Source organism: Salvelinus alpinus, chromosome 1 (assembly GCF_045679555.1).
Source record: "Salvelinus alpinus chromosome 1, SLU_Salpinus.1, whole genome shotgun sequence".
NCBI lineage: Eukaryota > Metazoa > Chordata > Actinopteri > Salmoniformes > Salmonidae > Salvelinus > Salvelinus alpinus.
In genome coordinates this window covers 21,499,090-21,515,693 of record NC_092086.1, presented here as the reverse complement: position 1 = coordinate 21,515,693, position 16,604 = coordinate 21,499,090, and the positions used below count along the sequence as shown (strand labels likewise).

The window sequence follows — 16,604 nt, the reverse complement described above, 5'->3', positions numbered from 1 at the left end:
AGGCCATATTAAAATGTGCAGTTGTGTCACACAACACAATGCCACAGATGAGTTTGTTCTCGATGTTCCATTGCCTTACTGGCAACGTTCTTATCTCTTGCTCGCTAGCTAGCCAACTACGGCTAACTTATAGTCGCGTCAAACACTGCAGCCAGAATAACAGCAAAGTAGCTGGTTTTGCATTTGTTTAAGCGGTTTTCTAGTGACATTTATTTGGATACAGCCACAACAATAAGTTAATGTGGTGCGGTTTCGCCTGGCATAGAAAATGTGCTCTCTGGTCAGGACACTGTTGTTCAGAGGAGCCAACAACACAATCACTTCAAACTGAAGCTGGAAAGACAGAAAACTAGCTGCACTTCATTTCGTTTGACCTGTTTTCAATTGACATTTCTCTGTATATATCTATAAAAATGATGCTGATTCCTGATTTTGACTGGCTGAGAAACGTTGCCTGTCTGTCTCGTCCCGACTCCCAACACGTTCATTACAGTGGGACCGCTGGAGATTTGAATATTGAAACAAGGTTTCAGATGTGGGAGAGACAACAAGGTTTCTACAAATCTCCTGTTGAAAACTACATGTTAGTCATAAAGAAATGTGAGATAATGTCTAGATGCTTTTTAGAATGGAGATCAAGTTGATAAATTGCTTGGCTGATGAGACAGTGGATTGCGCAGTCAGATGGAACAGAGTAAATAGGCATTTTAACGTCATAGATTTAGCCGGTGGTAACTTGTGGAATAGACACCGGCTGGAATGCGGTTTTAACCAATCAGCATTCAGGATTAGACCCACCCGCTGTATAATGTCTGTGTTCTGTAACATCATGGCAGTTAGTTCTGTTACATCATGTATGTGTTCTGTTACATCATGTATGTGTTCTGTTACATCATGGTAGTGTTCTGTAACATCATGGTAGTGTTCTGTAACATCATGTATGTGTTCTGTTACATCATGGTAGTGTTCTGTAACATCATGGCAGTGTTCTGTAACATCATGGTAGTGTTCTGTTACATCATGGCAGTGTTCTGTAACATCATGGTAGTGTTCTGTAACATCATGTATGTGTTCTGTTACATCATGGCAGTGTTCTGTAACATCATGTATGTGTTCTGTTACATCATGGCAGTGTTCTGTAACATCATGGTAGTGTTCTGTAACATCATGGCAGTGTTCTGTAACATCATGTCTGTGTTCTGTAACATCATGTCTGTGTTCTGTAACATCATGGTAGTGTTCTGTAACATCATGGTAGTGTTCTGTAACATCATGGTAGTGTTCTGTAACATCATGGCAGTGTTCTGTAACATCATGGTAGTGTTCTGTAACATCATGGTAGTGTTCTGTAACATCATGTATGTGTTCTGTTACATCATGTCTGTGTTCTGTAACATCATGTATGTGTTCTGTTACATCATGTATGTGTTCTGTAACATCATGGTAGTGTTCTGTTACATCATGGCAGTGTTCTGTAACATCATGGTAGTGTTCTGTAACATCATGGTAGTGTTCTGTAACATCATGTATGTGTTCTGTTACATCATGGTAGTGTTCTGTAACATCATGTATGTGTTCTGTTACATCATGTATGTGTTCTGTTACATCATGGCAGTGTTCTGTAACATCATGGTAGTGTTCTGTAACATCATGTATGTGTTCTGTTACATCATGGCAGTGTTCTGTAACATCATGGCTGTGTTCTGTAACATCATGTACAGTGGGGAGAACAAGTATTTGATACACTGCCGATTTTGCAGGTTTTCCTACTTACAAAGCATGTAGAGGTCTGTCATTTTTATCATAGGTACACTTCAACTGTGAGAGACGGAATCTAAAACAAAAATCCAGAAAATCACATTGTATGATTTTTAAGTAATTAATTTGCATTTTATTGCATGACATAAGTATTTGATCACCTACCAACCAGTAAGAATTCCGGCTCTCACAGACCTGTTAGTTTTTCTTTAAGAAGCCCTCCTGTTCTCCACTCATTACCTGTATTAACTGCACCTGTTTGAACTCGTTACCTGTATAAAAGACACCTGTCCACACACTCAATCAAACAGACTCCAACCTCTCCACAATGGCCAAGACCAGAGAGCTGTGTAAGGACATCAGGTATAAATTGTAGACCTGTACAAGGCTGGGATGGGCTACAGGACAATAGCCAAGCAGCTTGGTGAGAAGGCAACAACTGTTGGCACAATTATTAGAAAATGGAAGAAGTTCAAGATGACGGTCAATCACCCTCGGTCTGGGGCTCCATGCAAGATCTCACCTCGTGGGGCATCAATGATCATGAGGAATGTGAGGGATCAGCCCAGAACTACACGGCAGGACCTGGTCAATGACCTGAAGAGAGCTGGGACCACAGTCTCAAAGAAAACCATTAGTAACACACTACGCCGTCATGGATTAAAATCCTGCAGCGCACGCAAGGTCCCCCTGCTCAAGCCAGCACATGTCCAGGCCCGTCTGAAGTTTGCCAATGACCATCTGGATGATCCAGAGGAGGAATGGGAGAAGGTCATGTGGTCTGATGAGACAAAAATAGAGCTTTTTGCTCTAAACTCCACTCGCCGTGTTTGGAGGAATAGAAGGATGAGTACAACCCCAAGAACACCATCCCAACCGTGAAGCATGGAGGTGGAAACATCATTCTTTGGGGATGCTTTTCTGCAAAGGGGACAGGACGACTGCACCGTATTGAAGGGAGGATGGATGGGGCCATGTATCGCGAGATCTTGACCAACAACCTCCTTCCCTCAGTAAGAGCATTGAAGATGGGTCGTGGCTGGGTCTTCCAGCATGACAACGACCCGAAACACACAGCCAGGGCAACTAAGGAGTGGCTCCGTAAGAAGCATCTCAAGGTCCTGGAGTGGCCTAGCCAGTCTCCAGACCTGAACCCAATAGAAAATCTTTGGAGGGAGCCGAAAGTCCGTATTGCCCAGCGACAGCCCCGAAACCTGAAGGATCTGGAGAAGGTCTGTATGGAGGAGTGGGCCAAAATCCCTGCTGCAGTGTGTGCAAACCTGGTCAAGAACTACAGGAAACGTATGATCTCTGTAATTGCAAACTAAGGTTTCTGTACCAAATATTCAGTTCTGCTTTTCTGATGTATCAAATACTTATGTCATGCAATAAAATGCAAATTAATTAATAAAAAATCATACAATGTGATTTTCTGGATTTTTGTTTTAGATTCCTTCTCTCACAGTTGAAGTGTACCTATGATAAAAATTACAGACCTCTACATGCTTTGTAAGTAGGAAAACCTGCAAAATTGTCAGTGTATCAAATACTTGTTCTCCCCACTGTATGTGTTCTGTTACATCATGGCAGTGTTCTGTAACATCATGGTAGTATTCTGTAACATCATGTATGTGTTCTGTAACATCATGTCTGTGTTCTGTAACATCATGGCTGTGTTCTGTAACATCATGTATGTGTTCTGTAACATCATGGCAGTGTTCTGTAACATCATGGCTGTGTTCTGTTACATCATGGCTGTGTTCTGTAACATCATGGCAGTGTTCTGTAACATCATGTCTGTGTTCTGTAACATATCATGGTAGTGTTCTGTAACATCATGGCTGTGTTCTGTAACATCATGGTAGTGTTCTGTAACATCATGTCTGTGTTCTGTAACATCATGGCAGTGTTCTGTAACATCATGGCTGTGTTCTGTAACATCATGGTAGTGTTCTGTAACATCATGGCAGTGTTCTGTAACATCATGTCTGTGTTCTGTAACATCATGGCTGTGTTCTGTAACATCATGTCTGTGTTCTGTAACATCATGGTAGTGTTCTGTAACATCACGGCAGTGTTCTGTAACATCATGCCTGTGTTCTGTAACATCATGCCTGTGTTCTGTAACATCATGTCTGTGTTCTGTAACATCATGGCTGTGTTCTGCAACATCATGGTAGTGTTCTGTAACATCATGTCTGTGTTCTGTAACGTCATGGCTGTGTTCTGTAACATCATGTCTGTGTTCTGTAACGTCATGGCTGTGTTCTGTAAGCACAGCATGAAAGAAAACAGAGTGGAACAGAGAGGTACTACCAGAACTAGTCCAATAACAATCACTTGTTTTCCTTGGCAAAATGTGTTGCTATGTTGTGTCCTGATTAACACGAGCCAGACATAGACTTCAACCTGCTGGAGTGAATAGTGGATAGTGTTTTGGAAGGGTTATTTGCTGTAACGAAATAAGTGTTGATTCATTCATTTTTTTATTTGTGCATGTGATGAATTGAATATTAGTATGACTCAGTGTAATGTACTAAACATTGCTGATGTGATTAATGTCATTTCTCTGTGTACTGTATCTGATCATGAGTGACTGTGTTTATGTGCGTGTGTGCATGCGTACATGTCTGTGTCTTTGTGAGTCATTGCCAATATTTATAATGCCCAGGCCATATCTCTCCCCCATGCCATATCTCTCCCCAGGCCATATCTCTCCCCCAGGCCATATCTCTCCCCCAGGCCATATCTCTCCCCCAGGCCATATCTCTCCCCCAGGCCATATCTCTCCCCCAGGCCATATCTCTCCCAGGCCATATCTCTCCCCAGGCCATATCTCTCCCCCAGGCCATATCTCTCCCCCAGGCCATATCTCTCCCCCAGGCCATATCTCTCCCCAGGCCATATCTCTCCCCCAGGCCATATCTCTCCCCCAGGCCATATCTCTCCCCCATGCCATATCTCTCCCCCAGGCCATATCTCTCCCCAGGCCATATCTCTCCCCCAGGCCATATCTCTCCCAGGCCATATCTCTCCCCCAGGCCATATCTCTCCCCCAGGCCATATCTCTCCCCCAGGCCATATCTCTCCCCCAGGCCATATCTCTCCCAGGCCATATCTCTCCCCCAGGCCATATCTCTCCCCCAGGCCATATCTCTCCCCCATGCCATATCTCTCCCCAAGGCCATATCTCTCCCCCAGGCCATATCTCTCCCCCAGGCCATATATCTCCCCCATGCCATATTTATAACACCAAGGCCATCTCTCCCCCAGGCCATATCTCTCCACCAGGCCATATCTCCCCCAGGCCATATCTCTCCCCCAGGCCATCTCTCCCCCAGGCCATCTCTCCCCCAGGCCATAGCTCTCCCCCAGGCCATCTCTCCCCCAGGCCATATCTCTCCCCCAGGCCATATATCTCCCCCAGGCCATCTCTCCCCCAGGCCGTATTTATAACACCAAGGCCATCTCTCCCCCAGGCTGTAGAGAAGCTGGTGCAGGCAGCAGAGTCAGGATGCCCCTCGGAGAAGGAGAAACAGATCGTTCTGAACTGTAGTCGTATGCTGACCCGCATCCTGCCCTACATCTTTGAGGACCAAGACTGGAGGGGCTTCTTCTGGTCCACGGTGCCTGGTGCAGGAAGAACTGGGGTGAGTGGCTTCTTCTGGTCCACTGTGCCTGGTGCAGGAAGAACTGGGGTGAGTGGCTTCTTCTGGTCCACTGTGCCTGGTGCAGGAAGAACTGGGGTGAGGGACTTCTTCTGGTCCACTGTGCCTGGTGCTGGAAGAACTGGGGTGAGTAGCTTCTTCTGGTCCACTGTGCCTGGTGCTGGAAGAACTGGGGTGAGTGGGTTCTTCTGGTCCACTGTGCCTGGTGCAGGAAGAACTGGGGTGAGTGGGTTCTTCTGGTCCACTGTGCCTGGTGCAGGAAGAACTGGGGTGAGTAGCTTCTTCTGGTCCACTGTGCCTGGTGCAGGAAGAACTGGGGTGAGTAGCTTCTTCTGGTCCACTGTGCCTGGTGCAGGAAGAACTGGGGTGAGTTGCGTCTTCTGGTCCACTGTGCCTGGTGCTGGAAGAACTGGGGTGAGTGGCTTCTTCTGGTCCACTGTGCCTGGTGCTGGAAGAACTGGGGTGAGTTGCTTCTTCTGGTCCACTGTGCCTGGTGCTGGAAGAACTGGGGTGAGTTGCTTCTTCTGGTCCACTGTGCCTGGTGCAGGAAGAACTGGGGTGAGTTGCTTCTTCTGGTCCACTGTGCCTGGTGCAGGAAGAACTGGGGTGAGTTGCTTCTTCTGGTCCACTGTGCCTGGTGCAGGAAGAACTGGGGTGAGTGTAGGGACTTCTTCTGGTCCACTGTGCCTGGTGCTGGAAGAACTGGGGTGAGTGGCTTCTTCTGGTCCACTGTGCCTGGTGCTGGAAGAACTGGGGTGAGTGGCTTCTTCTGGTCCACTGTGCCTGGTGCTGGAAGAACTGGGGTGAGTGTAGGGACTTCTTCTGGTCCACTGTGCCTGGTGCAGGAAGAACTGGGGTGAGTTGCTTCTTCTGGTCCACTGTGCCTGGTGCAGGAAGAACTGGGGTGAGTGTAGGGACTTCTTCTGGTCCACTGTGCCTGGTGCAGGAAGAACTGGGGTGAGTGGCTTCTTCTGGTCCACTGTGCCTGGTGCTGGAAGAACTGGGGTGAGTGTAGGGACTTCTTCTGGTCCACTGTGCCTGGTGCTGGAAGAACTGGGGTGAGTGGCTTCTTCTGGTCCACTGTGCCTGGTGCTGGAAGAACTGGGGTGAGTGTAGGGACTTCTTCTGGTCCACTGTGCCTGGTGCAGGAAGACCTGGGGTGAGTAGCTTCTTCTGGTCCACTGTGCCTGGTGCTGGAAGAACTGGGGTGAGTGTAGGGACTTCTTCTGGTCCACTGTGCCTGGTGCAGGAAGAACTGGGGTGAGTGGCTTCTTCTGGTCCACTGTGCCTGGTGCTGGAAGAACTGGGGTGAGTGTAGGGACTTCTTCTGGTCCACTGTGCCTGGTGCTGGAAGAACTGGGGTGAGTGGCTTCTTCTGGTCCACTGTGCCTGGTGCTGGAAGAACTGGGGTGAGTGTAGGGACTTCTTCTGGTCCACTGTGCCTGGTGCAGGAAGACCTGGGGTGAGTAGCTTCTTCTGGTCCACTGTGCCTGGTGCTGGAAGAACTGGGGTGAGTGTAGGGACTTCTTCTGGTCCACTGTGCCTGGTGCTGGAAGAACTGGGGTGAGTGGCTTCTTCTGGTCCACTGTGCCTGGTGCTGGAAGACCTGGGGTGAGTGGCTTCTTCTGGTCCACTGTGCCTGGTGCTGGAAGAACTGGGGTGAGTAGCTTCTTCTGGTCCACTGTGCCTGTGCAGGAAGACCTGGGGTGAGTGGCTTCTTCTGGTCCACTGTGCCTGGTGCAGGAAGAACCGGGGTGAGTAGCTTCTTCTGGTCCACTGTGCCTGGTGCTGGAAGAACTGGGGTGAGTGTAGGGACTTCTTCTGGTCCACTGTGCCTGGTGCAGGAAGACCTGGGGTGAGTGGCTTCTTCTGGTCCACTGTGCCTGGTGCAGGAAGAACCGGGGTGAGTAGCTTCTTCTGGTCCACTGTGCCTGGTGCTGGAAGAACTGGGGTGAGTGTAGGGACTTCTTCTGGTCCACTGTGCCTGGTGCAGGAAGAACTGGGGTGAGTGTAGGGACTTCTGGTCCACGGTGCCTGGTGCTGGAAGAACGGTGGTGAGTTGCTTCTTCTGGTCCACTGTGCCTGGTGCAGGAAGAACTGGGGTGAGTAGCTTCTTCTGGTCCACGCTGCCTGGTGCAGGAAGAACTGGGGTGAGTAGCTTCTTCTGGTCCACGGTGCCTGGTGCAGGAAGAACTGGGGTGAGTGTAGGGACTTCTTCTGGTCCACTGTGCCTGGTGCTGGAAGAACTGGGGTGAGTGGCTTCTTCTGGTCCACTGTGCCTGGTGCAGGAAGAACTGGGGTGAGTAGCTTCTTCTGGTCCACGGTGCCTGGTGCAGGAAGAACTGGGGTGAGTAGCTTCTTCTGGTCCACGGTGCCTGGTGCAGGAAGAACTGGGGTGAGTGTAGGGACTTCTTCTGGTCCACTGTGCCTGGTGCTGGAAGAACTGGGGTGAGTGGCTTCTTCTGGTCCACTGTGCCTGGTGCAGGAAGAACTGGGGTGAGTGGCTTCTTCTGGTCCACTGTGCCTGGTACAGGAAGACCTGGGGTGAGTGGCTTCTTCTGGTCCACGGTGCCTGGTGCTGGAAGAACTGGGGTGAGTGTAGGGACTTCTTCTGGTCCACGGTGCCTGGTGCAGGAAGAACTGGGGTGAGTGTAGGGACTTCTGGTCCACTGTACCTGGTGCTGGAAGAACTGGGGTGAGTGTAGGGACTTCTTCTGGTCCACTGTGCCTGGTGCTGGAAGAACTGGGGTGAGTGGCTTCTTCTGGTCCACTGTGCCTGGTGCTGGAAGAACTGGGGTGAGTTGCTTCTTCTGGTCCACTGTGCCTGGTGCAGGAAGAACTGGGGTGAGTGTAGGGACTTCTTCTGGTCCACTGTGCCTGGTGCTGGAAGAGCTGTGGGCGGTGGGTGTGTGGGAGTTAAAAATAGGAGTATACTGTATGTAGAGTTGGCTAGAGTTTGAGATACACTTACAGCACAGATGTAAGATCTTAATTTGATCACCCTGTTGCAGAATAACTTTTTTGCAAAGCAGTAAATGTTTAATTTGTAGTGTATTTGTGGTTTAAAAAGGCTTCTGAAATGTGTAATTTCCACTTTGCAAATTTCCGACTTGATTTTCCCTTATGAAAAATATATCAACCCTTACAAACATGGCCATTAATTATAATCCACATAATAATTCACATTTCCTGTTGCTGCAGGATTATGTTCCTGCTGTAGTAAACTGGCTCAAATGACCGTAAACCCTCATTATAATCGGGCGGCGTGATTTAATTTGCGCAGTGCTTTTGCACTGTGAAAATGTTGCCCGTAGTGAGATTTCAAATGATAATCCCTATGGCTGCAGATCAGTGTAGGCTAACCTCTTATTGCAGCTACCACCCACATAGCTGCTGCAAGCACCAGTGTTTTGTCCCATATTCGACAGATACTAGCCTGGTCTCAGATCTGGGACCAGGCTAGACAGACTCTGCCCACTGTTCCATTTTACAAACGCTTCATGGAAGATGTTAGTAAAAATACCAGTCCTGTTAATTTGTCATCTCAACATGAATGAGTCTTAGATGTCTGTAGTCCCTGCACTGCAGCCAAGTGAGACTGGTGGATATGTGGGAGGAAATTGGCTTCTGTTGATAACAAAAAAAAATTAAATACTTCATTCATCTGACTAATTAGTTTCCTCATTCCAGTAGATGGTATGTTTCACCCATAGTACACCATGGTTGTGTTCATTTGGGCACACAACGTTTTCTTATTGGACAAGTGTAGGTAGTCCCTGGCAGTTCTTCCATCAGCTGCCTAATGAACACAACACAGTAATACATCATGACGATGAGAGAAAAACACATCTCCCAGGTGCATATTCTACCTCTCCTGATTACATTTGTTTCTTCCTACATGGGAAGATAAGAGGAGCATCCTAAAAGTTCAGTAGAACTCTACTTCCTCATTAGACATTCAGAAATGTCAGGATGCTTTGACAAACACTTCATTCAGAAGTTTTTGGGTTTACTTTTCATCAGAATGAAAATAACATGAAAATGAAAGTCGTTGTCAGTGCTGTTACCAAAGATGTTTCTGTTCGCTATAGAGGGTAACAAAGTGTAGAGGGGTTTAATGTTGCCTCCCCCATCCTCCTGTCCCCCCATCCTCCTGTCCCTCCATCCTCCTGTCCCCCCATCCTCCTGTCCACTCCATCCTCCTGTCCCCTCCATCCTCCTGTCCACTCCATCCTCCTGTCCCCTCCATCCTCCTGTCCCCTCCATCCTCCTGTCCACTCCATCCTCCTGTCCCCTCCATCCTCCTGTCCCCTCCATCCTCCTGTCCCCTCCATCCTCCTGTCCCCTCCATCCTCCTGTCCCCTCCATCCTCCTGTCCCCCATCCTCCTGTCCACCCCATCCTCCTGTCCCCCCATCCTCCTGTCCCCCCATCCTCCTGTCCCCCCATCCTCCTGTCCACCCCATCCTCCTGTCCCCCCATCCTCCTGTCCCCCCATCCTCCTGTCCCCCCATCCTCCTGTCCACTCCATCCTCCTGTCCCTCCATCCTCCTGTCCCCCCATCCTCCTGTCCACCCCATCCTCCTGTCCACTCCATCCTCCTGTCCCCCCATCCTCCTGTCCCCCCATCCTCCTGTCCACCCCATCCTCCTGTCCACTCCATCCTCCTGTCCACTCCATCCTCCTGTCCCCTCCATCCTCCTGTCCACCCCATCCTCCTGTCCCCCCACCATCCTCCTTTCCCCCCATCCTCCTGTCCCCCCATCCTCCTGTCCCTCCATCCTCCTGTCCCCCCATCCTCCTGTCCACCCCATCCTCCTGTCCACTCCATCCTCCTGTCCCCCCATCCTCCTGTCCCCCCATCCTCCTGTCCACCCCATCCTCCTGTCCACTCCATCCTCCTGTCCACTCCATCCTCCTGTCCCCTCCATCCTCCTGTCCACCCCATCCTCCTGTCCCCTGTCCTCCTTCACAGACAGATGAGATGGATGATGATGAAGGAGCTCGTCCACTGGCTGAGTCTCTGCTCCTGGCCATGGCCGACCTGCTCTTCTGTCCTGACTTCACTGTGAACAGCCACCGGAGAGGACCTGTGAGTACTCTCAACGGATCCACTGCTTATTCATTTTGGTTGAACCTTTCTTTTAGCAGGGAGTCCCATTAAGACCAAGGTCTCTTTTGCAAGGGAGCCCTGCAGCTTAACAATTACACAACAATTACCCAATCACAGCAGCATAGGAAATACACCAAGAAAATACAAAAACACAAAACACAATGATAAAAAACAACCACATTCCTCAGTAAAGAGGTCTTGAAGTGGGGCACTGAGAAAAATGTTTGTCTTGTGAGCGAAAACTTGAACCTTGTGAGAATTCTGTGCAACTTCCAGTGCGCGTTTACAGTGAACATTAAGGCTGTACCCTTACAGTTTTAGACGGTAGCCAATAGGCTGTACCCTTACAGTTTTAAACGGTAGCCAATAGGCTGTACCCTTACAGTTTTAAACGGTAGCCAATAGGCTGTACCCTTACAGTTTTAAACGGTAGCCAATAGGCTGTACCCTTACAGTTTTAAACGGTAGCCAATAGGCTGTACCCTTACAGTTTTAAACGGTAGCCAATAGGCTGTACCCTTACAGTTTTAAACGGTAGCCAATAGGCTGTACCCTTACAGTTTTAAACGGTAGCCAATAGGCTGTACCCTTACAGTTTTAAACGGTAGCCAATAGGCTGTACCCTTACAGTTTTAGACAGTAGCCAATAGGCTGTACCCTTACAGTTTTAGACAGTAGCCAATAGGCTGTACCTTTACAGTTTTAAACGGTAGCCAATAGGCTATACCCTTACAGTTTTAGACGGTAGTCAATAGGCTGTACCTTTACAGTTTTAAACGGTAGCCAATAGGCTGTACCCTTACAGTTTTAGACGGTAGCCAATAGGCTGTACCCTTACAGTTTTAAACGGTAGCCAATAGGCTGTACCCTTACAGTTTTAAACGGTAGCCAATAGGCTGTACCCTTACAGTTTTAAACGGTAGCCAATAGGCTGTACCCTTACAGTTTTAAACGGTAGCCAATAGGCTGTACCCTTACAGTTTTAAACGGTAGCCAATAGGCTGTACCCTTACAGTTTTAAACGGTAGCCAATAGGCTGTACCCTTACAGTTTTAAACGGTAGCCAATAGGCTGTACCCTTACAGTTTTAGACAGTAGCCAATAGGCTGTACCCTTACAGTTTTAGACGGTAGTCAATAGGCTGTACCTTTACAGTTTTAAACGGTAGCCAATAGGCTGTACCCTTACAGTTTTAGACGGTAGCCAATAGGCTGTACCCTTACAGTTTTAAACGGTAGCCAATAGGCTGTACCCTTACAGTTTTAAACGGTAGCCAATAGGCTGTACCCTTACAGTTTTAAACGGTAGCCAATAGGCTGTACCCTTACAGTTTTAAACGGTAGCCAATAGGCTGTACCCTTACAGTTTTAAACGGTAGCCAATAGGCTGTACCCTTACAGTTTTAGACAGTAGCCAATAGGCTGTACCCTTACAGTTTTAGACAGTAGCCAATAGGCTGTACCTTTACAGTTTTAAACGGTAGCCAATAGGCTATACCCTTACAGTTTTAGACAGTAGCCAATAGGCTGTACCCTTACAGTTTTAGACAGTAGCCAATAGGCTGTACCTTTACAGTTTTAAACGGTAGCCAATAGGCTATACCCTTACAGTTTTAGACAGTAGCCAATAGGCTGTACCTTTACAGTTTTAAACGGTAGCCAATAGGCTGTACCCTTACAGTTTTAGACGGTAGCCAATAGGCTGTACCCTTACAGTTTTAAACGGTAGCCAATAGGCTGTACCCTTACAGTTTTAAACGGTAGCCAATAGGCTGTACCCTTACAGTTTTAAACGGTAGCCAATAGGCTGTACCCTTACAGTTTTAAACGGTAGCCAATAGGCTGTACCCTTACAGTTTTAAACGGTAGCCAATAGGCTGTACCCTTACAGTTTTAAACGGTAGCCAATAGGCTGTACCCTTACAGTTTTAAACGGTAGCCAATAGGCTGTACCCTTACAGTTTTAGACAGTAGCCAATAGGCTGTACCCTTACAGTTTTAGACAGTAGCCAATAGGCTGTACCTTTACAGTTTTAAACGGTAGCCAATAGGCTATACCCTTACAGTTTTAGACGGTAGCCAATAGGCTGTACCTTTACAGTTTTAAACGGTAGCCAATAGGCTGTACCCTTACAGTTTTAGACAGTAGCCAATAGGCTGTACCTTTACAGTTTTAGATGGTAGCCAATAGGCTGTACCCTTACAGTTTTAGACGGTAGCCAATAGGCTGTACCCTTACAGTTTTAAACGGTAGCCAATAGGCTGTACCCTTACAGTTTTAAACGGTAGCCAATAGGCTGTACCCTTACAGTTTTAGACAGTAGCCAATAGGCTGTACCTTTACAGTTTTAGATGTTAGCCAATAGGCTGTACCCTTACAGTTTTAAACGGTAGCCAATAGGCTGTACCCTTACAGTTTTAAACGGTAGCCAATAGGCTGTACCTTACAGTTTTAGATGGTAGCCAATAGGCTATAGTGGCTATTGGAGCACAATGTTGGCCTACCAACAAAACCAATGGAGCAAATCCCATTTTCACATGGAAATAGCTTTTGATTTCTATGATATAGCCTACAGTAGCCTGTAGGTGGTGTTAAATGCAGACCTACATTGCATGAAACTTTTAAAAACGTTTTTACATTATGAAGGGCTTGACATTAATTAATAATTTATTTTGGTCTGTAACACCATGGTCCAAGGTGACTGTAAATTGCAAATAACCACTTTACGAAATAAAATGAATTAAAGAATAAAAAGAAATGTGCACACAAGCGCGGCTCTGATCTGAACTGATCTGAAAAGCGCATTCGCTCGCGGGTGATTGAAAGACCGCTCGCGGGTGATTGAAAGACCGCTCGCGGGTGATTGAAAGACCGCTCGCGGGTGATTGAAAGACCGCTCGCGGGTGATTGAAAGACCGCTCGCGGGTGATTGAAAGACCGTTCGCGGGTGATTGAAAGACCGCTCGCGGGTGATTGAAAGACCGCTCGCGGGTGATTGAAAGACCGCTCGTGGGCTGCCAATAGAATTCTACTCTCCGTTGCGCTCAGGCTCGGCCTACAATAAAATCACAGACTCAATCTTGCAAAGTTAGATTTGTTTCGGTTTGTTGCATTGAAAAGGGGCTGATATAATGTTGATTCGATCACAGAAAAATCGCTGATCTATAGTGTGCAAACTAATGGGGCGAACTCACTGAAGTTCAATCTCTCGCGTCTCCACACTGACTGGCATTTCTTCTGCAAAGCAGTCCTGGAGGAGGTGGGCGGCCGCATATGCGAGTGGTTTAGAGGCAACATTGCCCATGAGTGTACTGTCAAATTGCTTTTTTGGAGAGCTACTTGGTCTACAGGCTTTTGCTTTTGCTTTAACCCTGTTGTAACAGACCTGATTCAGCCAATGAAGGCCCTGGCGAGACAATTGAGGGTAGCTGCACCATATACAGCCATGATGTCTTCAGGTTTACATAATGTCACTTCTATCCATCTCCAACCAGCTGTCTTCAATACTGTCAATGCTGTTCAGGGAAATACTGGATCGTCTGCTTAGTTCTGCTGCTTGACCTAGTCTCTGTAGACAGATGGGTTGCCTCCTACAATGTACCAGTGTTACAGCTTACCGTGAGTTGCCCTAGGTCTGGCATTTCTGAGACTATGCTTGAAAGGTTCCCCCCGTGCATTCCTCTCTGTCTAGAAAGGTGAAAGGGTCATAGAGACTGTTTCCTTCTTCCTGGTCTTAGTCAGACAGCAGCCCTACCTGACCAATCAACTGAGTCTCTTGAGATTTCAGAGATTATCCTAGTACCTGTCTTGTAGCCTGGGTGCCAGTCTGTTTCTACTTTCTTATTAAATTGTCATGCTTGACAATGACATTGGAGTAGTAGGCAAAAGCCCAGACAGACCTGGGATCAGGCTACCTGTGTTACCGCTCTCTCCAGAAACAGTTCTGGCTATGCAGCACACACAGATCTGGGATCAGTCTACCTGTTTTACCGCTCTCTCCAGAAACAGTTCTGGCTATGCAGCACACACAGATCTGGGATCAGTCTACCTGTTTTACTGCTCTCTCCAGAAACAGTTCTGGCTATGCAGCACACACAGATCTGGGATCAGTCTACCTGTCTTACTGCTCTCTACAGAAACAGTTCTGGCTATGCAGCACACACAGATCTGGGATCAGTCTACCTGTTTTACCGCTCTCTCCAGAAACAGTTCTGGCTATGCAGCACACACAGATCTGGGATCAGTCTACCTGTTTTACTGCTCTCTACAGAAACAGTTCTGGCTATGCAGCACACACAGATCTGGGATCAGTCTACCTGTTTTACCACTCTCTCCAGAAACAGTTCTGGCTATGCAGCACACACAGATCTGGGATCAGTCTACCTGTTTTACTGCTCTCTACAGAAACAGTTCTCTGTGTCTCTGAGTAATAGCTGAATTGGAATGCGGCCCATAGCAACCTATGGGGAAACTCGCAAAGAGGAGATATGTGTTGCATTTTAGGTCTGTCGTGTATATCCTGCTTATGTCCGCCTAAATCTTGTTCTGTAGTAACAAGATTATATGTGTGTAATTATCCCTGTGTGTATAAACTGCATCATCTTTATGATATGGACATCACACATGCACTTTACTTAAAACCATTGACATATATAAACCCTGGATTGCGGATGCTAATGTTTTGCCCGTTGAGAGGCTTTGAAGCCACCGGTCGGCCATATTGTTCCTCCCAGCCACCGGTCGGCCATATTGTTCCTCCCAGCCACCGGTCGGCCATATTGTTTCTCCCAGCCACCGGTCGGCCATATTGTTCCTCCCAGCCACCGGTCGGCCATATTGTTCCTCCCAGCCACCGGTCGGCCATATTGTTCCTCCCCAGTAGGATCAGTCCTCCATAGGAATGAATGGAATTCTTCAGTATTTACTTGTATTTAAGTATTTCTTGTGTTAGTGGGGACAGTGACATTAGTACAACAACAAAAAATACGTACAGGAAAATGTTTTTTATATGTTATGTTATTTTAATTTGTATCTTTAGCTCATATAATATCATTTAAAAGTATGCATTATGGTGTCTCTATTAGAATAAATGTGTCAAAAATGAATGTAGACATTAATACATGCATTTCTATAGCTTCCACAATCTGTTTTTACAAATGAGGAGGAGTACCAAGATGGCTGCCCTGGGGCTTCAATACAGCGCCCACTGTCAGTCATCCAGGGTTTATACTAATCATTGCTTAAATCATGCATGTATTACTTGTTATTAGCATGCATGAGCTTCTATAATTTCTAATTATAAGGCTTAAAATATACAGTATAATAATACATCTGCCATTTAGCAGAAACTTTTATCCAAAGTGACTTACAGTCATGTGTGCATGCATGTTATGTTTGGGAGGCCTTGGGAATCAAACCCACAACTCTGGTGGTGCAAGCACCATGCTCTACCAACTGAACCACACAGCACCGTGCTCTACCACCTGAACCACACAGCACCGTGCTCTACCACCTGAGCCACACAGCACCAGGCTCTACCACCTGAAACACACAGCACCGTGCTCTACCAACTGAACCACACAGCACCATGCTCTACCAACTGAGCCACACAGCACCGTGCTCTACCAACTGAACCACACAGCACCGTGCTCTACCACCTGAACCACACAGCACCGTGCTTTACCAACTGAACCACACAGCACCGTGCTCTACCACCTGAACCACACAGCACCATGCTCTACCAACTGAGCCACACAGCACGTGCTCTACCAACTGAACCACACAGCACCATGCTCTACCAACTGAACCACACAGCACCATGCTCTACCACCTGAACCACACAGCACCATGCTCTACCAACTGAGGCACACAGCACGTGCTCTACCAACTGAACCACACAGCACCATGCTCTACCAACTGAGCCACACAGCACCATGCTCTACCAACTGAGCCACACAGCACCATGCTCTACCACCTGAGCCACACAGCACGTGCTCTACCAACTGAACCACACAGCACCATAGCACCATGCTCTACCACCTGAACCACACAGCACCGTGCTCTACG

At 47.6% G+C, this 16,604-nt stretch overlaps 1 protein-coding gene across 1 annotated transcript in view; it reads left to right on the top strand.

Annotated features, from left to right (window-relative positions):
• The window catches only part of hid1a (HID1 domain containing a), a 55,623-nt gene that overhangs the window by 7,209 nt on the left and 31,810 nt on the right, over nt 1-16,604 (top strand). The window contains exons 3-4 of the mRNA XM_071393936.1: nt 5,238-5,408; nt 10,401-10,517. Of these exons, the coding sequence (XP_071250037.1) occupies nt 5,238-5,408; nt 10,401-10,517 (288 nt within the window). The remainder of the gene's footprint in view (nt 1-5,237; nt 5,409-10,400; nt 10,518-16,604) is intronic.